Here is a 26,603-nt window from a genome sequence, read left to right on the forward strand (position 1 = left end):
TATTGCTCAAAGCCCCTGAGTAGAGAGTATTTGATTCCCTAGAAAATCACTTGGTGGGCTTGTTAATGTGGATTCCTGCACATTATCCTGGAATGACTGATTTAGCATCCCCAGAGATGGTTCATGGCTTTGGTCTCTAAATCATCCCACTGCTCAGGTGGAATAACATATGGAATCTAGAATCCCACTACTTTGAATAGTAGTGGGGAAAAGAGGCCCAACCCCCTCCTCATCTTTGTTTGGAAAACTCTAATTCATCCTTCAGGCTTGTTTAAATTCCTCCTCCCCAATCCCCACAAGACCAAATTAATTACTCCTTCACTTCCAATGGATTCTGCCCCACATTTTAAGTACCTACTGTGCATCAGGCACCGTGCTAGGCACTAAGCTGCATTACCAAGTTTGTTCTTCCCCTTCAAGAATTGGAGTTAATATCATCCTCATGTTAGAATTGAGAAAGGGCGACACATAGAAATGAAGTGACTTTCCCTAGGATGTTTGGATCTTACTGTATTATTTTAGTCATATCAGCATCTGTCTTGTCTACATGAATGTGAGTTCCTTAACCATGGGAGTTACTGACCTTTTTGTAGTTCTGGGAGCAAACACAGGGCCTGGCATATAGTAGATGCTCAACAAATCTTTGTTGAATTGAATAAATACTAGAACAATTGTAACAAGCCCAACAAGGACAGCTTTTATTGCTTTCTACTATCTGCCCATGTTCACACTTACGGTCTGATAAGAGAAGAGGAAGAGGTTGGACTTCTTTAAGGATCGAAGACTCCAAGTATCTCTAGACTCCACTGTTACCTCATGCTGATGATCCTGTCCCTTTGGTGGCTTTTTGCCAATGGGCCAGGAGACATCACCAGTCATAAGTTAGGGACTCAAAAAATACTTGCCTGGTTGCTTGAGCTGGGGATAAGAAGAGAAGTGGATATATCTTTGTGGTTTGCAGATGAAATTTCTTCTTTTTATAAAGAGGAAGAAATGTTTTTTTTTTTTTTTGCATTTAACCTGGCACACTTCCTTTGTCATAAGTTCACTTTAAATATAATTTCAGTTCAAGTAAAGCCTTTTCTGAACCTCAGTGCTTATGGCTATAACAGAGGAACGCTGGGGATGTCTAAGGTTCTTTCCAGCATTATGTCTTTATGATTACATTATGGGTTTGTGTGATCACCAGGACCCTGGATGAGGTTCAGAACAATAATAAATTACCCAAGTAAGTAAAAAGAAGCTCTAAAAATGGAATATCTTTAAGCAAATTGGGTTTTCTTTCCAGTCTAGTGTCTTCTTTCAAGTTAGAACCGGAACTTAGTATCTAAATTTCTAAGTCCTGATGTATGGAGACATTTAGGGAAAAAAAAAAAAAAAAAGAAATGCAAAAAGAAATACACTGTAGAAGAATGAATAAGAACTATATAATGTCTCCAATTATCTTAGAGCTTAATAGTTTCCCAGAATTTCTTAGGCTTTCTGAGAACTGTTCATTTACATAACTTGGTTTATGGTTTTGGGTAACAAGGTAAAAATGATAAGCATGGCTTGTGCTATTCAATTGCTTTCCCCCCCTTAATCAAAGCCATTATCCCTATTTACATTTGAACTTTGTTTTCTCTCTCTCTTTTTTTTTTTGCAGCGAAAACGGAAGCAGAGCACCCAAGATGAGGATGCTGTCAGCCTCTGTAGTCTCGACATAAGTGTGAGTACAGTTCTTCCTACTTTCCTGCCACAAGGACAGCTTTTATATCTGGATTTGTTAATATATCGTGTGCTTTAAGCGGGCATCCATCATCCAACTATAGAGGTTGTAACCTGGGGGGCAAACTCATTTTAAAAGACATTTCATTTAATTGTAGGAAACTGTGTGGCCAACTTAAACTTCCAAGCCACATTGTTTATTGCCCATATCTTTTCTCTCATAAAATGAATTATGAACTCAGTGCATCTGGGTGGAATCTAGGTAAATGCTGCTCTGTTTTAGAGCTGGTTTGAGGCAGTGGACCAGATGTTTGTCCCCCTTTGGGGGAAGTTAACAAATTGGTCCAGTGCGGGCAGCTGGGTGGCCCAAAGACCAGAGACCTCCAGCAGCATGACCAAGTGAGTGGCCTTGGATGGGGCACATATTTTGAATCAAAATTCTACACTGACCATTTGTGTGACCCCTTTCTTCATCTATGTTTTCTCATTTGGAAAATAGGGATGGAAAGACTTACCCTAACAGTTTTTGTGAGGGTCAAATAAAACAACAGAAATGAAAACACCAAGGACATTGCCTGGCACATACCAGACAACCACTAAATAGAGTGGTGTTTTGTTTTGTTTTTATTTAAAGACCAAGTTTATTAGAAAAGGGGCCAGAAGAGTATAAGACACTTGCACAGACACAAGTGGGCAGGAATTGCTGCCTAGATATTGTGTTTTTCTGTAAAAGCAGAAGTTTGCAAAGGATGTGTAAGTGACAGGGCAGCTGAGTGTGGATGATGATAGAGGGGAAAAGCTGTCTTGGACTTATCAGACTCATGTCCCTTGGAAATTTAATTTCAGCAGTTTTCTTTGCTTTGCCTTCTTGTCTCCCCACTGACACAATTTGGAAGCCTACCTGGGCCCCATTATCTGGGCACTTGACTTCATGGCTTCCTGGGCTCCCCATGTCTACTCATCTTTCACACTTCCTTGGAGTTTAATCATTCATTGAACGTCACTCCCAGTTCTCTTTCCTCTGTAAAAACTAAAAAAACCATTGTGATGAGATAACGAGGCTTCTATGTCAAGAATTTGGAAGAGGGACATGGCCCTGGCTCTGCCTGCAACTAACCATATGACCTTAAACAAATTATTTCTCTCTGGCACCTATTTCCTCTTTTGTTTTTTTTTTTAAGGTGTGAGATTAGGTCTTCTGAAGCCATTATGAAAATTTGAAACTCCATTGAACAGAGACTATTGGGTTCTCATCTGATGGCATTTATTTGCCAATATAAACAATGCTCTTTTATTTAGTTATTTTTAATTATCACAGTTTCCTGTGATGCAGACAGCCATGGTAGAGTGAGCCTGAGCTGGCACCTAATTAATGTACTTGCACATCTTTATTTCACCATATGGTGTTTGTTCCAGTCTTTAGGCCATCAGATTGATGGAGTTGGGTAAGTTTACTAAGTTACCATGGTAACGTGACAAAAAAGATGATGTTCTTCTGGGTTTTGCTTTTGGGACTTACTTTATTTACTGAATGTTTTATTATTAGTAAGTGGCATCTATAGAACTTCCCTTATCAGTGACAAGTTTTTTTGTGTGTAAACGTTTTCAATTTTGTACAAATTATTAGGGTCATTGAATTTCAGAATGTAAAGAGCCCTTGGCTACCACATATTCCATTCTTCTCACTTTGAAAATAAGGAAGTAGAAACCCAGGGAGGTGTAATGTCTTAGGAAAGACTTTAATCCAAGTCATTTCTAAGATCATGCTTCATTGTACATTTTTTCTCAACTATGTTTTTCAGGAAAAAATCTCTAGAAACTTTGTATCAAAGAAGCACTAAACTCTCTTATTCATGAGTTCTACTGATTGGCATTAATGACCTTGCCTTCTCATCAAGGTCACTTAAGTCTCATATAATGAATGATTTGATGTATTTTCTCCTCATGTAGTTGCATAAGACTTCTTTCTCTCTCTTTCTCGCCTCTCTCAATCTTTCTTCCTCCCTCCCCACCTTTAAACAGTCTCATCTATCATGTTTTTCACAGTAAATAGAGTTTTATAGAAAACAAATCTACCTTTATGCTGAGAAATTCAGCCATGGCCCAAATCCTTTCTGATTGTCTGGCATTTTTCTTGAATTTCGGCAAAGATGACATATGAAAACTGGTGTCTTTCAGGTTTAAGGACAATCAGAGTCATATAGATGTAACAGGGGGGTTGATACATCCAGATGAGGCCACAGCAGTAAAGATAAGTTGAATTAAGTAGAGATGTTTTGCTATAAAGGTAGTAATGTCTAAATAAATATCTGAATCCAATAAATTAACTGTTCTAATAAATAAATGGCCTTTGTAGGCTACCCAATCGTGCTATTAATTGCTGGTATCCAGTAGAGTCAAAGTTCCCTTAACTAGTAATTAGCAATTCTGAAGACTTGTTTTGAACATGTTTTTATGTGTAGTGGAAAGTATATGAAAAAATGTGGCTTCCAATGAATGACTCATACCGCAGAAGATGCGAGGGTTTGGGAAAGTAATATTAGTAACTCTAAATTTTGATTCCATTTAATAAGTAGAAAGACATTCACCAGATGTGTGCTTTGGACAAGAAGTTGCTAGATGGGGGGGTGGGGGGTGGGTAGGAGTCTTTAGGGGATCATGTAAAGTTTCTGTTTGGTCCCCATTCAATGTTGCATACGCAGTGGACTCTTCGTAAGTACTTACTCATGGGTTAAAAAAAAACAAAACAGAACAGTAAGCCCTCCCAATGTATATGTGGGATCAACACATGTACCCCCTTGAAAGAAATATATCTGTAATGTACAGCTGGGAAATGTTAACAGTGTTTCCCTTCTGATGAAAAAGTACAGGTAGAGACTTTTAGGGTATCTGAGTGATGATAATAGCAACCATTCCCACTCATAGCTTGCTGGATTTTAGAGCTTTGAATGATGAATCTCATAGGTGCCTGGGAAGCAGTTTTCCTACTAAACTCCTCTCCAACCTCTTATTGAACTTGGCCCAGCTTAGAGATCAAATAGGAGTGGGTAAGCTAAGAAAAGAGCTTATTCTCAAAGAACAGGGATCCTCAATTGTTTGGGGAGTCTTGAGCTGTCGGGAATCTGGTGATAAGACTGGACTCCAGAAAATTTTACTAAATTGATGTATGATTTCATGAGCCCCATGGAGGCCCCGTCAAGACCCCATTTTAAGAGTTCTTCTTAGAAAGGAAACTGGAAGGGTTTTAAGGCACTGTGACATCTCTCCAAAGAATTATTCTCCCTCCCACCAACCCCCAGCACTTGGTGCAAAATGAATTATGACTGGAGAGTCCATACTAGTTGAAGATAAAATTGGTCTCTATTGTTTCCCACCACTTCACCCAATCTTCTGGCTGAGCTCCCAGCTTCCTGGCAGGATAGAATACAAACTCTTCCAGGAGAAAAAAAAAGCAACCTATACTTTGGAGAACAATTTGCAGCATGGAGAATGCTCCCAGCAGCCGCCTACAAATCTCTTCTCACGTCAGAGGATACAAGTGGGATGGTTTCAGGGACATCACTTCCCCCACATCACTTTTCTAGTTTAAATTCTAATAGATGAAGGATACCCTTGCAAACAGCCAGAGTACATTGTGCCTCGAGAAAAATCATTGGCAGAAGGGCCAGGTGGGCCCCCCTCTGTAAGGCACTGCTTAGTACCAAATATCCCTTCTCAAAAACAAATGAGTATGGGTGGGCATAAAAATCATTTCCAATGAAAATAACTATATAAAAAAGATGAAAAGGAATGCATGTTTTGTGTAGAAAATCTGGAAAATATGAATAGAATTTATTAATAATTCCACTTGAAAGTAGTGGTTATATTTTAGTGTATTTCCTTCCTGCTATGTATATATTTTCACTTAAAAAATGTCTCATCATGAAACACTGAAGACATACAAAGTGGTATAAAGGATAATATAAAACTACAGGTAGCTGTGAATGTATCTGAAAAATATACCCTTAACAGCAAAGCCAAATGCCCTTGCAAACCCCTTGCTCTGCTGAGTTTAATGTCATTGCTACCTTGCCTGTCTATAAACTTGTAATGCACAGGTATCCCTAAAGAGATGATACATTTGCAGCTGTCTTTTAAAGTTTATATAAGCACACAGTCTTTAAAAGTTGGGATCATACCACATGTTAAGTTACTCCTCAGTTTTCATTTACTATATTCAGATTATGTCATCATATCCTGAAATATTCAAGAACATTACTTTTAATAACTGAAGTACTTTGTCAAATGGAGGCACCAAATTTATTTAATCAATCCTTTATTAGACATTTAGATAAGTTCCAACACTTCACTATTATAAATAACACTGACGAACATCCAAGAATATCTTTGTGTAATCTCTTTTATCGGTAGAATAAAATATGAAATTCCTGACTAGAAGGGTACGAATATTTTTAAACCCGTGAGCAGGTTTATACTTATGGTAGTGAGAGGTGGGAAAGTAGTTCAGAGCAATTGAGTGACTCATATGGAAACTCACAGAGTAGGGGATTGTCAGATTTCTCTGGCCCGCTCTCTTTAGGTCTCTGGTCTCTTTTAAGTCTGTGACTTGGTATGGGGCATTTGCTCACTTGTCTTCCTTAGGAGAAGGCCCTGTCACCGCCTCTGGCAGGGCCAGCCCCCCGTCTTAAATGGTGAGATGGAGCTGCAGGTGGTGGAGCTGGGGGCAGGCTATCCTTTCCATGCTGGTGGGGCTTTTCTATGGGAACATGTGGCTAGACCGTGTGGGATGGGGTCTATTTAACCCTCACACTGGCCTATAACCATGGGGGTCTTATATCCTCTTTTTGCAGATGAAGAAACTAAAGCTCAGAGATATAAGCAATTTACTCAAAATCCCAGCTCATTGTACATTCAAGGCCACGAGGGTTGGATTCCACACTTCCTCCAGACAGGAAAGAAAGGAGAAGCAAGCATTTGGCTCCATGGCTTCTGGTGCTAGATGTGTAGGACACTCAGCGGGGCTCATTGGCATGCATCCCCAAATTTCTACTGCCTACATTTCCTGATTACGTACCCCTGTTACAGAGATACTCAAAGCACAAGAATTGATATTGAAGCTGGGAGAGCTCCATTAAGCTAAATGACGTTTCATTGCTAGGATATGTTAAACCAGACACAGAATAGCAGTAGGATTATTTTATCTCTGCTCAGCAGAGTCCAGATAATGAAAAAAGATACCAGTACTGTGGTTTTGTTTCTCTTGGTCTGTTCTGGAACTTGCTAACTGGAGAGATTAGCCTTGCCTGGTCAATGTGAGGCCTTGATGAATTATATGGGAGATTTTAATAAAGCTCTTATCACCAAGGAGACCAGGCCTGCCCCTGAGATTGGTTCTTTATTAGCACATACTTATATTTAACCTGTTAGTATTTTTCCCAATTTGGATGAATGATTCGTACTTGCTGCTCATGAAACCATGTGAGCAAAGGCAGTGCAGGCCCTATGCCAAGTCCAAGGTTGTTCCTGCACTGCATCTCTGATGGAAAATTGGCTCTTTGTTGTCATAGACTCTTTCCATCTTGCCTTGGGCCAACTGACTAGGTGTAGGATTGTAACAATCATTGTGGTCTTTTCTGTTTGACCCCCTCTTGAAAAACCCAGTGACAAAGACATTCAAAAGAGCTTCAGGATGCACTCTGAGAAGTTAATGCTATCACAAAGCCTAGCATTGTTTGCTATTCCCCTTCAAAGGGACATTGATAGAGCCCATGTTAAGGGAGGGGTCTTCTACCTAAGAATACCTATTTGTTTGAATTTACCATCAGAATTACAAACTGTGGTAGTTCAGAGACTGAACACTTCTTTGTACCTCTGTTCCCTCACCTTTTAAACTGAAATATTAAGAGTTCCCTGCCTTAAAGTGGGAGTAATTAAAATGAGTTAATACATATAAAACACTTAGGACCTGACCCCATAGTTAGCACCAAAAAAATACTAGTTATTGTTACTGTTGATTTCATAACACAAAATTGACTTTATGGTTAAATTTGAGGATATTTGTTTTTGGCGCAAGTGTTCCATAAATAGAATTGATTGTGAAAATAATACATATATATGAAGAAACATACATGCAAGGAGCTTTACTGCAGCATTTTAAAGTAATAACCAAACTCTAGAAACAGCATGAATGCCTGAATTATATAGAGACATGAAAATATAAGTGTAAAACTCAGTTACAGAACACATTATATAATAATTAGGCTTCTACCTGTTTACATGTGCATTTGTCCATGTAAAGAAATAAGGGTACATTGAATATTCATTGCATTGTGGATACTAATTATGTTGAGAGGATGGAATTACAGGGGCAGGGAGATTCAGTTCCAAAAGTTCTTAACCTTTGGCATCTTCTGAAACTTACGAACACTTCCTTCCCCCAGAAGACCATTTATATGTGCTTAAAATAAAATGCATACAATTGCAACAAAACCCAGATGATTTGAAATACAGTTATGAAATTATTTAAATAACAAATTTGTGGCGAGTGTTACATATGTGGTTCTTAGTGAATGCAGTAACAAGACTCATCTGGCAACAAGTCTGACCATTACTGTACCTTCCATGAGACGATGTGATAAATGATATTTTGAAATACCTGTACCAACCACGCCATGATTTGAAAATACAGCAAATTCTATGGTGACAAAGTGACAGGTCTGCAGTGCTTCTGTGACATGTGGTCTCCATTCATGCTGGAAGAAAATGCTAAATTTCAGTTGTTAGTGAAACTGAAGATGCATTTTTTTTTCTACCCAAGCCTATGGATGTCTTGAATTTTATCCATGGAGTGCCTGGGAGCCTTAGGATTCTAGTTGATATAATCCCTCAACTAGATAAACTGTAGTACTGTATTTCTCTTGCAATTCTAGAGACTGACATAAAAATAAACAAATATAAATTTAATTTGCAGCTACTGGTGTGTGCGATCATTTGTGTTTAAAAGGAGAAAATGTAAAACATACAAAATCAGGCATGGGGAGAATGATGAAAATCTCTTCTTAGGAGGATTTTGCCATGACCGTGAAATCAGTTCTTGACACTCACTATTAAGATTTTTCTTTGAGACCAATTTGGTTTTTTGAAATAGACAACTTGAATCACCCTAGTATTTTAGTTAAAGATCTTCTCTGCTGTTCTTGCTGTTCAAAAATAATTTTAGGGTAGACAAATGTTATTTTTTTCCGATGAATACAGAAATATTTAGGGGTAGTATGTCATGATGCCTGTAATTTACTGCTAAATACTTTAGCATAAAATATAAAGTGACTATTTAAAAGGGAAAAATTAGTTGCTTAGGTATGATTACTGCATATCATTTACAAAATCAAATAGGATTGAGCTAACAGCCACATGTATTTCATCATTAACTCTATTTTAACTGGAATTATTTGCAATATAAAAGTCACTAGAAAATCATTGTTTACAAACACTTTCACTCATGGCTCTTTTCTGAAATGTAGCCTGGCTCTGTCCACCTGAAAATTATATAAATGATCTTGGTTAGGAAGTTCCATCTAGGCTTCCGTTCCCAACTAATTGAGTTTTCCCTCAAATGACTTAAGTAATTTCATCAAGCCCCATCTTTGATCTGGTTATATATTCCTGGTTTTAATAATAGAAGCTGTTTTTCTTTTTTTTTTTCCCTTGCTTTTCTTAGTTGTGTCTGATACTCATTTTCTCTTAAACAGTAGTAGGTTGGTTTTTTCCTTGACATTTAGTGTACACAGACATCTGACATTACTTGATTGATACTTAAATTTTTGGGTAACTTCTGAAAAATGTCAAAACAATAATAGGTCCAGGAGAATTTTCATGGCTTGTATAGCTCCTTCCATCCTACTGTGTAGGATGAAGAGAGTCGATCCAGAATGTGCAGGTGATTTCTCTGTAAGCAACAGTCATGGCTGCTACCAACAGTGAAGCCCTTGAGCTGAATCACGGGTTTATCTTCAGCAACCGAAAATGCCAGCTTTGGATTAACTCCTTAGAAATCCTGCAGGGAACCCCAGGTGTTTATTGTATTTGTTTCCTGAGCAGACTCATTTTTTCCCCCTCTTACAGTGCTATAAATGAGATTTCTTTTACTCCCCACACACCTCAAACTATAATTTTCTAAAATTGGAATCTTCTGCTGAACATTAAAATCAATACATCTAAAGGGTTTTCTTCACCTTTGTATGGCAGAAGAAAGTGATGCTTTTGCTGGCCAGGTCTATATATAAATTCCTTACAAGGAAATATTCACTACTGTAGAATTAATGAGTCCATTTGTTCATTCTTTAGAAATTCATTGAGGCATTCACTAATTCGATCAACTGGTATTTATTGAGCTATATTCTGTGACTGGCACTGAAGGAAGGAAAACTTAAGAATCAGTCATCTGCAGACAAGTGGGTCCTGCTTTTGATTTTGTTACAAGTTAATGAAGCACATAGATGACACGTCTCAGCTGTGCCCAGGGCTGGTTTTCTCCTTTGGTAAGGGGATAATTCTAGATGGTTGGCTTTGAAAGAAAGAATTTTTGCTACAGATTCTGCTGCTAGCAATTTTCTGCCTTAGAGTAGCCTTAAAATTTACTTATTTTCTTCTAGTTGATAAATCCAAAGCTTTAGTCAGTAAAGTGCTTCATTTTACTTTGTGCAAAAGCTTCAGCTCTGTGTTGTCCTTACAGTTTCGGTATTAGGCCCTGGGACAGTGGGGTCCAGAGATCTCTAGAATGTTTAGACCTGGAAGGACCTCAGAGATTATTTAGTTGGGTGCATTTCATTTTGTACATGGGAAATTGAAACTGAAACAAGTCAAGTATCCTGCCCAACATGATCCAGGAAACTGGGAATGGAAGTATTGGTCCCCAGGTTCTCTATTGTACAGTTGACCCTTGAGCAGTGTGGGGGTTGGGGACTGACCTTGCAGTTGAAAATCTGCATATAATTTATAGTCATCCTTTCATATACTCAGGTTCTGCACCTGGGGATTCTACCAACCCATGCGGTTGGTTGAATCCATGAATGTAGAACCCATGGCTGGAAAAAACCCATGTGTAAGTGCCCATGTTGCTCGGGGGGTCAATTGTCCCTTAAATCCAAATGAAGCTAAGAGTTCTGTCTTCACTTTCTAGCTGTGTGACCTTGGACAATGTGTTCAACTCCTCTGTGTTATGGTTTCCTTGGCTGGAAAACGCAGATGATTGTAGGGTTGCTGAAGGATTAAAGAAATGAAAGCAGGGCTGTGGCACAGTGCCTGGCACAAGTGAGCACTTATTGTTGATATTGTAGAGTAACCCAGGAGCATGGACTTGGCCATAGACAGGGATATTGTCTATTGTGGGCACTTCTGTCTCCTTGGTCCAAGAAAGTGCCTGATAGGTATCCAGCCCTCAATCAAGATTTGTTGAATGCATGGTTTCCAAATGTAAATTTGGTAACTGTCATAAAAGATAAGTGATTCCAGGAAGAGGGAAATAAAGATGATATATATGTGTTGCTTAAAACTAGAAAGTTGTAAAGTTCTAAGTCATTTTTGGAACAGACAAGTTTATTTTTAAATGAACCACTTCTGTAAATAATTAATAGAAGCATTTAAAACAATGCCTTAGCTTTTGATTTCATTCTGCAAAGCTTTATTCACATCCAAAGAGTGTCCATCAGTGGGTGAATAGTCATGAACACCTCCACTAGCTCTGCATTTATTTTTTTTCAAGTTTTATTATTTTTATTTTATTATTTTATTATTTTTATTTTATTATTTTATTATTTTTTTAAGTTTTATTTATGAACACAAGAGCTGGGGTGTAGGCTAGAGGTACGGGGGGTGAGAGGATTCATCAGAGACAGAGTGGAGAGCAGAACAGGAGGATTGACTGAAATATAGATGACACAGGAGAGGTCTGCTGCACCATGTGGGTCAGCTCCCTGGCTGGGGATGGGACTTGTGCTGCAGTGGCTGCTGATAGCTTCATAGTGCTGAGAACCCCTGTGCCACCAGGGAAACCCCTAGCTCGGCATTTAAATGGAGCCAGAAACACACCATTATCACCTTTACCAGCTGGACCACTTTCATCAGGCCTCCTCATCTCCAGCCTGGATATGAGTCCAGGGACCTCCCAGTTGGTCTTCTGCCTTTTACTCTGCTGCTCACTTTCAACACAGCAGCTAGGGGTTCCTGTTAAGCCTGAATCACACTGTCTCTCTTGTCTCCCTCTGTGGCAGTTACACCTGCCTAGTGGCCTTCAAGGCCCTGCACTCTCAGTCATGTGGCCTTTTCTGGATTTTGTCACCTAGCCCTGCCCCCTTTTCCTCTGGTGCCCACCACCCTGGCCCTCCTCTTATTCTTCTACACACTCATGCTACAGGGGGTCTGGCAATTGCTATTCCTGTCTATGTGGAAAGCTCCCTCAGACACCCTTGTGACTGTCTTTCCTATTTTACTTCAGGTATCTGCTCAAATATTCTCAGATAGGCTTTCCATTCTACACCCCTCACCTTGTACTCCTTACTTTTCTTACCCAACTTGTTTCTTCATGTATTTATTATCACTGCCACATTTTGTACTGTTAATGTATGAGTATCTGTCTACCCTAGAATAGAACTGTTGTTTTGTTTTCTGCCATATTCCCAGCATCTGGGATGTTGTCTGGCACAGGGTGTATCCAATTAACATGATGGCTAAATGAACGAGCAAGCACTTCATTATTCATGTGTTTCGTGCTGTCTTTGGAAGGTTACTGTAAACATAAACTGGTATCCTGGCAACATTTTAAGAATGTCTGTCTTCTTCTCTCTACATATTTGCATTTTCTCATTCAAAAAAAAAAAAAAATCAGTAAAACCAGAGGCCAAACCGAGGCCTACCTGACAAGACCTTGTGGTATACAAAGCAAGATAAATGAACATAATGTCAGGCTTTTACAAGCTAATAAAATGACTCAGTCTGAAGATAAGAGGATAGAAGCACTGTGGAATGTACACATGATTTCTACAGATGTGGAATTGTTCAAGTCAGTGCTTTCACGTCTAACTCATTTGAAACTGCAGGAATCTCTCAGGATAATGGTCAGAACGGAAATTTTCTGTTCAGATGAAAAACAGTCTCCTCTTGAAGCCTCCATTCCTTTCCACTTAGCCGGTATTTATTGCGTGTGGCACGCTGCTCTTGGTGCCCACCATGCAGTCCTCGAAGGAGAGAGGCGGGTAAGGAGCTGTCAAACCCACTCATCCCTGGCTGATCCCAATTAATGGAGAGGAGTGCTATCTAGGCCTCTTAAAAAACAGTGAACTGCCAGTACATCACTTGCCTCTCACCCCGGAATGTGTTCTGGCGATTGCTTTTACATGTCACTGTGCTTTGCATCTTGAAGAAATCCCATGAAGAGAGTAAAGGAACTGTTTTGGAGAGACCCAGGAGCTAGAATACCCCCTTCTCCCAGCAGGCCTGGGGTGGAATTCATTTGCTCTTGCTGTCCTCTGCAGGGAAAGTGATGCAGGACACCTGCCTTGCTCACCCCTACTTTTAGCTTCCTTTTTGCTTTGTGTGTTTAGTTTATCTTTTTTAGAGAAGAGAAATAGGGCCATGGTTCAAAATGTCTTTTATTGATAACAAGCTTCAAAGACAGTGGAAAACGAAATAAGTGTGGAATAGACCCCAGAATGGACTTGATCAATTCAGCTTAAGAATGCTAATAACTTAAAAGAAAGTTAAGGTAGTTTTTGTTTGCAAATAACCCTCAAGGCAGATGATTGATCTAAAAATAGCAGAAGTTGATCCACTTTGAACAAGAGGTCCACGCTCAGGAATGACATCCCATCAGCCACCTGTCTACAGTGAAAAGTCACAGAAGTTCACTAAATTCAATAGAGAATACATCTTTTTAACAAGGCTTAGATTACACAGATTTAAATATTAAGTTTGGCTAAAAACGTTGACCTTACAAAATAGTCAACTGTCTCTCCTTAGGGTTGATATTTCATGTTGCTTTGCCTTCACATAGAAATGGGGTTTGTGTGTAATTATGTTTCTGAAAGTGCCCTCTTTTGTAGCTGCTGACGGCTCCCTGTGCTTTGCCATGGCAGTCTGTCTGCTGTCTGGCCAGGCCGTGCACCGCCACATCATGTCTCTGCCAGATTGCTGTTTTAAGTGTTGCTGTGTTCCTCTGTGATAGTCTCTATCCAAAATACAACCAGAAATTGAGGTTAAAATTTAATTTAAATTATTGTCAGATTGTCGAAATAAGCCTGCCATGTGCTCACTGTCCCCACAGGGAGTGGAGGACTGTCTGAGAAATGAGCCGGCTGCTGGCAACGGTCACGAAGAATGTGTCTGAAAACAGGGATGGTATGAAGGGACAGTTATCTCTGTGTGTTATATAAGAAAGGGCTTGGTTTATGGGGTCTCAGGAAACCACAGTAAGGAACAAAATTGCCACCAGGACCCTGGAGGTTTTGTTTAATTTAGGAGGTTATGTTTGACTGAAGGTCTCACATCATTGGCAGAAGAGTGACATTTTACTGAGTAGACTTTGAAATGTTATTTTATGTGATGTGGTCTTGAAGAAGCAAGTGTGCCTCTCAGAGGAAAACTAGTGAGTTATTCCCCTCTCCTGGAGAGGTTGATGCTAACGAGCATTGATCTTGAATAGCTTCCTGATGTCCAGGTGACTTGGGAGACATTTCTAGACTCTCAGCTCCTGTAGGACCTCACATATATTTTAAAATTGTTTTACTTATCACTTATTCTTTCATTCATATTCCTGTTAATGGAGTATTTCCTACCCTTGCACTGTGAGAGGATAGAATGATGAACAAGACAGTGAAGGTTCTGGTGACTTACAGTCCAATGGAGGAGGCAGACATTAATCAATCATAGTAACTCGGATATCCTAACAAGTGAAAATACAAACTTTGAAATTAAGAGACACATCTTCTAAGGTCATCTAAAGAATCTAGACTTAATCATGAAAGGTCAAGAAAGACTTCTTTGGGGAGCCTCCCCGGGAGCGCAGCGGTTGAGCGCTGGGTTGCGAAGCTGCCCGCGGCCTCTGCAGTGCCGGTTCGATCCCCGGCTGCTCCCCGGCCACCGGAGGAGGGTCCCACATCCGGAGGAGGGTCCCACAAGGCGCGCAGACCTCTCCTGCTGCCTGCTGCTCCCCTCAGCAGTGTACTTCGGTCCTTCTGCCTGCTCTGCTCCCCGCTCTGGCTCTGGTGAATTCTCTCACCCTCCTGCGCTTCTGACTGTACTCAGTGCATGTATAAACAAAAAACAAACAAACAAATAAATAAATAAAACATGCCTCTATTAAAAAAAAAAAAGAAAGACTTCTTTGGGGAAGTAAGATCTGAAAGAAATGGAGATGTTCATTGCGTTAAAGGGGAGAGCAAAAGAGTTGCAGCAAGGATCCTGTGGCAAATGATGGCTGTTGCTTTACAGGTTGGTGTGATTGGTAGGCGGCGGATGGTAAGACTAGAGTGGTCAGAAGGAACCAGGCCATGCAGAGCTTTAAAGAACATGCTTAAGATTTGGGTGGTTGTCCTGAGAACTGCAGACCATGTTAGTGAGGAGAGGGATGAGGTTAAGCAAGAGTATGGCATGAGTTTTGAAAAGATTCTTCTGACTGTTGAGGGAAGAATCACTTAGAAGAGGCCAAGATTAGATGCAGACAACCAACAGGAGGCTGCCTCTTTTTCATGAATGTGTCCAGGTTTCGGCTGGCTGTGGAGCAGACAGGTGTAAGGAACATGTGTAGAGCCTTGTGTCTTTCCTGCCTTGAGTTGATGGGCACTTCTCAGCATGGATTAGAAGACTTAGGTTTTCTTTGGACTTTTGTCATTGTAGAGCTGTCAGACCTTGACCCTGTTGCTTCACCTTTCTGGGCCTCAGTTTCCACATCTATAAAGTAATGCAATCAGATTACATCCTTTTCAGTGCCAAAGTTCCGTGGGCCCATGATATGTTGAGTACAATGGGTTTCTCAGCTAGAAGCCTAGAAGGTAAATACGTTAGATGTTGGTGAATGAAGGGAGACCATTATCTAAGTTTTCTTCAAGCTGTTCGCTCCAACCTCTGAGATGGTGGAAGAAGACATGAGCAGGTAGGGATACTAATGCACACCTTACCTTTTTTATTGTGGCAAATACAATACTATTCTTTAATTTGGATGCTGTCTTAACTCAGGCTGCTATCACATTTCTTTCTTAGAGTTCTGGAGCTGGAAACTCCAAGATCACAGTGCCAGCAGATTGAGTTCTTAGTGAGATCTTTCTTCCTGGCTTGCAGACAACCACCTCCTCTTCTTCCCCCTGGGTCTTCTCACGGTGCAAAAAGGGAGACAGCTCAGGGTCTCTTTTCCTCCTTTATAAGGATACTTGTTGCATCCTGGGAACCCCACCCTCATGATTTCATCAAAATCTAATTACTCCCCAAAGGCCCCACCTCCAAATACCATCAGCTTGTGAGGGGCGGGAACAGCTAAGGTTTCAACAAATGAATTTGGGGAGGACAAACATTCAGTCCGTAACACATGCCTTCTAAAACATACCAGATGTGACTCATTAGAGAAAACAACAACAGCCCCTTCATGTGAGTAGGAGTGAAAGCAAGGATGTTAATGAAGCAGTCCAAGGTCTCAGCCTAAATGAAGTGGAAAAAACTAGGGGGTTCATTTGACTCTTGTGTCCTTTGGTTTTTGGAATCCTTTGTCAGCAGTTGTAACAGGCACTCTCAGCACAACCACAAACATTTTCCAATGGAGGAGTGTTAGTAACATTTTCATTGACCTGAAAAAAAAATTAATGACAGGGCCAAAGAAAAGGCAAGAGCTACAATTTGCCGATCAGCCTTGGTCAGCTGCCCACAGAAGCCTCATCCTTTTTGTGAGTCTTTAAATGAGTGCATATTGCCAAGGAGATCCTGGACTGGGGAGAGGGGTGAGCCCTATTCAGCCTTGGCCTTGTAGAGGAGCCACAAATTAAAACAAGAGCAGCACTGTTGACCTTCAGACTCCAAAGGAACTGCAGCCTTTGTGCCATGTCGCCTAGTAAAATAATCCTGATAAAAGCTTTTTGTTTAGCCCTTGGAATAAGAACAGGGACTTGGGTAAAGAGTATTGCCCCACCTTCTATCAAAAAGTGGTTTGATACTGGCTTAACAATAGCTGTTAAGCGGATCTGGGTTCAAAGTGGGCTTGGGGCGAGGGGATTTGTGGAGTAGAGAGAATCCTGAGTAGATCATAGGTCAATTTCCAGGGTTTTTGTTGCCTTTCTTACATGCAACAAACTGCTTCTGCTCCTCACTCCTGGCTCCCTCCATGGCCTTTGCCTCTGGACTGTTCTTTATAGATTCCCAACAGGTGGATGGGCCAAGAACTCAGGGGCTTACACATCCTTTTGCTCCCTCATCTCAAGCTGTGGATGAGAATCTGTAGCATTTACTTTGTGTCAGATTGACCAGAGGAAACCACATTTGTTAGTGTGGCCTCTGTTACTGCATATGGGTTTTGGGGGTCACTTGAGAACTATCCTAAGTATAGACCAGTGGAAGTGGAGCTGCTGCTTCTTGGACTGTAGACATTTGGAAGCAAGGGGGTTAAAAAAAAAAAAAAAGGAAACAAATGGTAAACAAAAACCAGATTAGAAAAGTTCCTCTCTCAAAATAAAAAAGGAGTAAGTGTGTAAAGGAGACGCTCTCTGGTTTTGGGGAGAGAGGAATACTGAGTGCTGTCTGGCAGGAGCTTCGGAACCCAGTTCAGGAATTGGCAGTGGTGGACTCTACTTCTTGCTCCCTGTAGGCCTCCAGCAGATCTTATCCTGAGGGCCAGCAGTTCTAGGCCTTTCCGCTCCCCACCCCCCAGCACCCTGTGTTATAAACACAGGCTCCTGGTAGGAAGTGGGTGATCCAGAGCCCACTTTTGCAAATGAATCAAGAGAAGACACCCAGATCTAGACAATTGCATGGAGTCCTGCTTTAGCCATTGCTGGTACCTCTTCTAGTCTCAGGTTTCCTTGTTTTCCCTGCTAGAAGAATGATTCCTATTGCAGGCTTTCATCTGGACAACATAGATCTTGTATTTGATATTTGAAGAATTTGCACTGGTTTTGTTCCAACCCTAGGTGACATAATTGGGCTTTGATCACCTTAAACCCCTGGATTTTTAGATCATCGGGGGCCATCCCTTGATTTCTGCAAGGCAAGATGGCCCCTGAGACTCTTCCATGTTCTGCCCTTCCTCTTATCAGGATCCCAGACCGAAGGCACCAGAAGGGGAAGACCCCATCCTAGCACTGACCACCATTTACTGAGAGTTCACGGTGCTGGCTGCAGAGTGCAGCAGCTCCTCTGGTCTACAGAACAGAAAAAGCCTTACAGGAAACTGAGGTGGGTGAGGTTTGTTCCCTCCAAGCCTCACTGACCCTCACAATGATCCCTCCTGGCCTTGAACCTCCTCTCCTTTCCCTAAACAGAGGGTCGGAGGTGCTTTACTGCTGTGGCATTGCTTGTTAGTCTCAGGCCCAGAGACCACTCATAAAGAGAAAATGTCTGTTCTTTAGCAGCCTCTGCGCAAGAGGCAGTGGTGTTGCCCTCCTTCCAACTGGCCATTGCCAGCTCTGAACAGGAAGTGACCTTGGTGCATTTTATTTGCTTCACCGTCCTTCATCCTGCACTCACTAGACTGATATTTTAAAACATATATATCAGATCATGTTACACCCCTTGTTAAAGTCTCCAGTGACTTTCATAAGGTCTATAAATTTAGGTTGGAAAAAAAATCACATATATTTTTTGCTAAACTCCAATTTATAGTCCCTTTCCTTATAAATCAGGAAAACAAACTAGCCATACCTGGGCTTTGTCACTATAAGCGCACCGATATTTTCTTTTCACATTACTCTGGTTGCATATATCTCGTAACATTAGGTATGCTCATGATCATTCAAAATGGCAGATCTTGCTACTAAAAGCATGAACAAAGAAACCATAAGTTACCATGTGATAAATTAGCAATTAAGATGTCAATAACTAGATTTTAATATCATGTGTTTCCTTAATCAGAATTATATCAAGATTGAGTTGGAGGAGGGGAATTATGGCTAGGTTTAAGGTAATAAGGTGATGAATTGGCAGAGAATTTGAAAGTAATGAAAAGCTAGCTGAAGCCTATCTGCTTTTTTATTTTTATCATCACTGTCCCCTGGCAGCTGTAAACAATGTCAGTGATAAGGAGGCAGTGCAAGGCAGCTGCCCCAGAGGCCTGTTGCAGAGATACCATTAAGAATCCTTTCACCCCCACACTGCTGTCCTGTACCCCAGCTCTTATATGCATAAATAAATAAATCTTAAAAAAAAAATCTCTGACTTCACATAAATGCAGATCTACTTTCCTTGGCCTACGGGAAGAGGTGTGATTTGCTGGTCAACTGCCCACAGCAGCCTCAGAGAGCTTTAGACAGAAAGGAGACTTTGGCTCCCAGAATCAGAACAGGGGTTCAGGGTTGACTCAGCTCTCAATTTCTACCAAACACCCATGTCCTTTCCAGCTCCCAGTCTCTCCAGCTGCCCCTCCCTATGGTTGCAAGATGGCTTCCAGCAGCCATTGAGACAGTGTGCTTCCATTTTTAAGGAAATTAGTCCTTTCCTTACAGTGTGATTAGACATGTTAAGTCTCACTTTCATCCCTGGACTAATAACAGCCCCCAGAAAATGGCTGTGCAGAATGTCTCAGGTTATACAGTGGGGGTGGACTAAATATGTACACAAAAAGGAGTTCCATAAGAACAGAGAATGAGGGAATAGATATTAGGAAGGTAATTCACAGTCTCCACTGTGGGTTTTTTAAACCTTAAAATTTTAATTATTGCCATTATCTTGGCCTGTGATCAGTCATGTGATCTGGCAGCTGAAGAACCATGGTCCATTGTTGCAGACTTGGGTGCTGTTGCAACAGGCTTTGGTCTCCAGTTAGTTTTAAAAGGAGAGTGGGCACCAGGGATTTGGAAAAGCTCTAATATAAATTTTCAGAGAAATAACATTGCTTAGACCTTATTGAGATTATGAAGAAGTAAATCCACTGACTTGGGAGGCAGAGCAAAGCGTCTAACCAAGCCTGTAGATTTTTCTTAATTCCAGTTTTATTACAGCAGAGGTGTCAGCTGCTATCATGAAATAAAAATTAAAATACTCCAAGTATACTGTTGGGAAAATTACAAAGAGAGATACAAGTAAATGAGGGGGCATATCTATAGATTTATACATGCAAATGCATAGGGATGGAGGTGGGGGTGGGGATAGGACTAGAGTTAGTTGTGGGGAAAGAAGGAGGAGGAACCTGGACTGACTGAAGACATATCTGTGAGGAGGGTGCATGTTCATGAATTACTAGTGTAAGAAAACTTTCATAAAAAACAGTCTGCCTATCAGCAACTAATGGACAAGTGAAATTACGGTATAAGATTTGATGACATAAGAATCCTTCAGCCCCATGTCAGTATTTGAAGGCTGTGAGGTAAAGAGCTAGAGAAAATGGTTGATGTTCCTAAATATCTCGAGTCACTGTCCTTCAAGACAGATATTAGACATAGGCCATTTTCTTTTTCCTCATCTTCCTCCTCCTCTTACTTTTCCATGCTCCCCCTGTACCCCAAGTTATGTTTCTTTCATTAACTTACTGTTTTTCATTGGGATTGGCTGGTATAGAAGCAGATAATCCAGCCCCCTTCAGGTGTAGATGTCTCCACTGCACATCAGGACAGGCCTCAGCCTGTATCTCCCCTCTCACTGCCAGACACATTCTCTCTCTCTCTCTCTCTCTCTCTCTCTCTCTCTCTCTCTCTCTCCCTCTCCCCTTCCCCCTCTCTCCCTCTTCCTCCCTCCCTCCCTCCCTCTCCCCTCTAGACTGCAGGTCTTCTGCCTTGGGAATAAAACTGAGTGAAATGACATGACTGGGGCCATAAGCAAAGTAGTGGAATTGAAAAATAACACTTGTCTTTTTGGGGGTGTAATTTTAGAAGTTAAATTTTATTTTAGGTTCAAGGGTAAATATTTAGAATGCCTTTACTGATGACCACAGTCATCCATGCATGCAACCCATTTGGGAGAACGAGGGTTCAGCATCACAGTTTTCCACTAAGTGTCTGTAATGTATCCCGCTGTCATTTGGCGGGCAGCCAGCCCAGAGTGCTTGTTTTTCTATCTTTAAGGATCCATCGTTAATACCAAGATGAGATGTTTTGAAGAGTCAGAAGACATATGTTTAGATTCCAGTTACTCTATTTTCTTGGGGAAGTAATTTTATTCTCATGATAAAAATACCGCTTGACACCCTCAAGTCTGTCACATTGCAATGAAATGCTTTGGTGACTGTAGGTACCTCTCCATCCTGCCCCCACCCCCATCTCTCTCCTCCCAGCACTCCATTCGTTTCTGGATCCTCTCCATGCTGGGTCCCCCCAGACTTCACACTTAACATGTCTAAAGCCCAGCTCTTCTTCCTCTCCCCTCACCCCCCTGCTAACCCCACTGTCCCTCAAGATTTTCATGCCCCTCTGAATAGAACCTCTCAGTTGCCAAAATCAGAAAGCTGGGTAGTATTGCAGCTTCTTTCCTTTCTTTATTTCCTACACTGAATCCCTCACCATGCCTCCACCTCCCTGACTCCTGATGTTTCTGGAACCCTTCAGTTTTCAGCAGTGCCAATTGCATTGTCCTCTGCTGAGACCACTCAATCCTTGGCCTGCATTCCAGCTGCAGGCTAGATGAATCTCCTGCCTTCCTCACCTCATCCCCTTCCCTCCTGAAGCCAGAGGGATCTTTCTAAGACACAGCTTGGATTGTTGCTGTGCTGCCTCACACCTTTGCTATCTCTTCCTGTTCCCTTTAGATAAAGCCTAAAGATAAAGCCAATCTTTTACTTTTTCCTGAAAATTATCCCTCTAGTACCTTGTATTTTTCTGCAGTGATGGGAAGGCTTAGTCTTGACATTTTATAGTTGTCACAATTTTGATATTTATCTCTTTCCCCCTTCTTTTTTGGACCTTGAGGGGATTATGCTAAATGAAATAAATTTGACAGAGAAAGACAAATACCAAATGATTCCATCCGTATGTGGAAGGTAAGAAACAAAGCAAATGAACTAACAAACAAAGTAAAAGAAACTCTTAGGGCCTCCCCGGTGGCGCAGCGGTTGAGCGCTGGGTTGCGAGGCTGCCCGCAGCCTCTGCGGTGTCAGTTCGATCCCCGGCTGCTCCCCGCCACTGGAGGAGGGTCCCAAGTGGCGAGCAGACCTCTCCTGCTGCCCGCTGCTCCCCTCAGCAGTATACTTCAGTCCTTCTGCCTGCTCTGCTCCCTGCTCTGGCTCTGGTGAATTCTCTCGCCTTCCCGCACTTCTGACTGTACCCAGTGCTTGTATAAACAAACAAACAAACAAATAAATAAATAAAACATGCCTCTATTAAAAAAAAAAGAAACTCTTAGATTCTGTCTACAGAATGGTGGTTGCCAGAGGGGAGGAGGGTTGAGAGGAGGGTATAACAGGTGAAGGAGATCATTGTATGCTCGTGGACAGAAGCCAGACATTGGATGGTAATAATAGTCTGTACAGATGTCAAGTATAATGCTGTACACCTGAAACTTATATAATGCTATAAAGCAATGTTACTTAATTTTTTAAAAATGTCTACTTGTGGGTGTAACCTCCAAGATCTAGTCCCTGCCTTCCTTTGAGTGGTCCTCCTTGCCTCTTCTCTCTCTCAGTGGCCTGGACTTCTTTTTTTGCTCTTTTTGAGACCTTTTCTTTTTTAGTGTTAGCTTGCCATGCTAGAAATTTCCCATTAAGACAGCTATCAAGGTATCCAGTAACTTTCAATATGAGCAACTTCATGATTGCTCTGTTTTAGGTGATCTTTAATTTTTTTAAATGCTTTTATTTTTATTTCAGCTTTTTAAAAATTTTCTTACATTATTGCTCATTTTTGCACAATATTTGATTGCTCCCTTCAAGTGGAGTCCCCATAATTCTCCCACCACTACATCATGACCTCTTCACTATAGTCTTTTCCACCTGCTGCTCCTTCTGCCTGAAAGCTTTGCTCTCCCCTGCCCTTGCCTGCTTGTCCTTCGGGCCTCAGCTCAGTTCTTTGTAACCTCTGTAACCTCAGCTCAGTTCTCTGTAACTTCTGCTGAGAAGCCTCTCCTGACTCAGAATGAGGAGCCCCTTCTGGAACATTTCGCTGGAGCCTGTGTTTCTAAGTGTTGCAATGTGCCTGCTGTGCCTGACATGACCGGGGGCACTTCACAACTGCTCAATAAGGAAGAAAACATTAGGATCAGTGGGTGTGAAAGAGGCTTTGTACATTTTAAAGCATTCATTAATTTTGGTTTCTAGCGCCTACTCTATCATCAAAATTTAGCAAGAAAACCTTGAATGGCACGATTATTTTTTTTCCCTGAGTGTGGAAGACAGGAGCTTTTCTGCTACACAATCACCACATTTTATCTGTCGCCTTCTGACTCGTCATCTTCCCCAAATCCCCCGCTGATAATGCTGTGTCACCTGTTCTGATCCCCCTGCTCCTGTACTGTGCCTGCCCCTGCTGCTGCTCAGGTGCTAAAGGCAAGAGGCTGCAGTGAATGAAATAAACAAGGACCATCGTCGGCACAGATTTCCATCTTTGGATCTAATTCAGTGTTTGAAAGTCTATTTCTGGGAGGTATCATTTTCTTAAACACAAAATCCCTTGAACTTCAAACAGACTCAACTGAAGCTCTCTCTAGGCTATGCTTAGCCCTCGCTTTCACCATTTTAAAAATGCACTGTATGATCTATACATCCATTGAGCAACCAGACTTCCTCTTGGGGAAGTAATAATTCTAATGAGTCAAGGGAATGGTTGAGAGGATAACGTAGAAAAGTCAGATCGAGGTTTGATGAATCAGCCAGTCCAGCCTGAAGCTGGAAAGATTACCAGCTGCATATTTCACATTTTCTTCTCCAAGTTGACCATTTAAGAATGGCATATTATACAAGTGTGTTTCTTACAGCAAGTGAATCAGCTTGTGACAATCCTGTAGGAATTTTTTCCATTTAATCCCATGAAGCAAAAGAGAACAGTCCGTGATTTTCAGCTGGAGGAGGAAGGAGAAAGACCCAGTTCTGTAGCTTTCTGCTGATGCATATGAGAAAACAGCAATTTGAGTCCGTGTGTGTGTGTGTGTGTGTATCCGTGTCCTCCAAAGGTGAAGTTGGTATGGCACGCAGGGGGTCAGGCAGCTCCCCAGCTGTGCCTCCTAGGATTCGGTCACTGTTGGTTAGCATGGTGGGCCCCAAGATGCTTTTTATCTGGACTGAGATTCAATGAAAAGAAACAACAAAAGGGAGGACCAGTAGGAAAGACTTAGCATCTCCCCGCCCCCTCCCCCACCCACCCCATGAGATAAAAGCACTGCAGATAAGAAGAGAGGGATGACTAATTAAACCAGGTTAGAACATGCAGGGGGCTGGGGACCCTCATCCTGGAGGGTGTGCAGGAGGAAGCCTCTTGTTTCTATAGTAGGGCATTTTTGTATCAGTGATTCACTTGCTCTGCTGTGTGGTGGGCTTTCCCCTGCACAAGGAGGGGCCCTCAGGAAGACCCAGGGTTGGAAAAGGTTGGGGTGGAAGTACAATGAGTCACTTGGTGTAGAGAGACTTACAGGTCTTCAGGGCTGACCGCACGCTTGCAGAGTAAGGGTCAGGTGACAGCAGACACAGCGGCCAAATCAGCAAGGGGACAATAGAGCTAGAACCACTGAAAGTTTCTAACCTGTCTGTGATGTGACTTGCCTAACAATATAGAATCATGGTTGAAAACAGAATTCGTAGATAAATGGTGGATAAGCTGAGAGTTGGCTTTCAGTGATTTTAATTTTCTTTGTTCTAATTTTTCTGTAAAAATCATGCAATGTAATTTTCTGTAAAAATTATACACTAAAAATAATAGGTGACAGTTATGGAAGACCAAATAGAGAAAACCCTATTAGGAGGTTATGGAAATAGTCCAGGTGAGGAGTGGGAGGGGCACAGAAGGAGGGTAGGAGAGAAGTGGATGTTTAAGTGGAACCCCCAGTGCTACAGCCAAGCAGAAGAAGGTGGGGGAAGTGGGGAGGCTGTAGTAAGAACTCAATAGACTTGTGTCAGTAATCACAGCAGAGATGGATGAGAAGGTTAAAGGAGAGCCGAGGAGAGAGAGTGCCTGACAGGCACAGAGGAATTGGGGACTTAGGGGACATAGGTACCAACTCCGGTACACAGGTGGAATCTGAGGGCATTTCCCCACTGAAAAGCACCGTGGCAACAAGCAAATAAATGGGTGAATCTGGGATCACCTGACTTTGAATCTCTACGCTATCACTTACTGAATAGAACTTAGCCTAGCTACTTCATCTCTCTTGTGTCTGTTTATCCATCTGTATATGGAGATAATAATAATACCTGCCTCATAAGGTTGTTCTATAAATTAAATGAGTTAGTATTTGTAAGTGGCACAGCACCTGGCTTGAGTTAGCTCTATATAGTGATTGTTAAATAAAAACAAACTGGAATTTGAGCCTCTTGAGTTGCTTGAAATGGTTATTCTGTCTCTCTCCATGTGTCTCACACCTAGCCCTATGCAGGTAGATTAGTAAGCAAATAAATAACATGAGGCAATTAGGTCTTGCATAATTTTTTGGCTATACCATAAGTTAAATCGATGTCAGATGGCTCTGTTTCCTGTGCGTGGAAGAAAACCCCTGCTCACTGGAAGTTCCAAATAACCAAGTTCACAAAGAAATTTCAGTACAAAACGATTTCATCTGATGGAGACAACCTGCATTTTCAAAAATTCCAAGAATTGCAGCACCTTATACCTACCTTTGATGGATGATGTGGGAAAGCCTCAATTAAACAAATAGGAGTGAAAACATTGTTGATAAGAGTCTAGCAGTGCATTACTAGAGGGAAGGGGGTTTACATTGCCTAGAACTCAGAAAACGTACAGTATAAAGCAACTTATACTTTGGATCTTGAGCCAAAATTGGTTAAGATCTGAGGCACAGCCCTGCATTTTGTAAGTGTGCTTTCCAAAAGGCCCTTTGAGCTGTCATGTCCCACTTGGAGTGCTAAGGCAACCCTCTGAGGGCAACACAGGGAAAGATGCAGGCGCAATATTTTTACATTTCATCGTTCTCTGGAGGTAGCCAACTTTGAAGAAAATGTGTTTTCAGACACACTTTTCCACTCTCTGTGCTACTTCAAGATTGGTATCTAGAAATAGAAAACAAAGTATGTTTTCTTTCTCTGGTAATTAAATTCCTTGTTTCACCCAGAGATGGGGTGGGATTGTCTATTTTTTGGCTACTAAAGTTGGTGAAAGCTCATCTTTAAGGTAGTAGACCACAGGCGTTGTGGAAGGGAAATGTGACATCCCTGTGAGAGTTTTTTGTTGAGATCATAGTATATAAATAACACAAGCGACCACTAGTTATTTTGTGGTGTGAGTTAACATGAGTTTACTCCTTTAATTCTTTCAACAACACTGTGAAGTTACCACTGTCACTGTCCCCATTTTACAGATGAAAAAAGTGAGACCAAAGGAGGGGAAGCCACTTGCTCAAGGCTGTAGCTCTCTGCTGCTGGGGTGACTCCTGGCTCCACTGACCCACATCTGGTGTGTGTACAGAAAATACCCCTCCAGCACATCTTATTTTTATTTTCAATAAACCAGAGTTCTCACTCTTATGCAAACTTGGAAAGAAGAATTATGTAAGTCCCTGGTAAAAGGCCTTCTGATTCTGTAGGTACAGGACACAGAAGTGCTATTTTATAATCCCCAGGA

At 41.4% G+C, this 26,603-nt stretch overlaps 1 protein-coding gene across 2 annotated transcripts in view; it reads left to right on the forward strand.

Annotated features, from left to right (window-relative positions):
- The window catches only part of ARHGEF3 (Rho guanine nucleotide exchange factor 3), a gene marked incomplete at both ends in the record, with an annotated part of 233,359 nt that overhangs the window by 103,078 nt on the left and 103,678 nt on the right, over nucleotides 1-26,603 (forward strand). For both annotated transcript variants that reach the window (XM_084247482.1, XM_084247479.1), the window contains one exon: nucleotides 1,646-1,708. In XM_084247482.1, the coding sequence (XP_084103608.1) occupies nucleotides 1,646-1,708 (63 nt within the window). The remainder of the gene's footprint in view (nucleotides 1-1,645; nucleotides 1,709-26,603) is intronic.

The sequence above is a fragment of the Talpa europaea genome, assembly GCF_964194135.1.
Source record: "Talpa europaea genome assembly, chromosome: 11".
Lineage (NCBI taxonomy): Eukaryota > Metazoa > Chordata > Mammalia > Eulipotyphla > Talpidae > Talpa > Talpa europaea.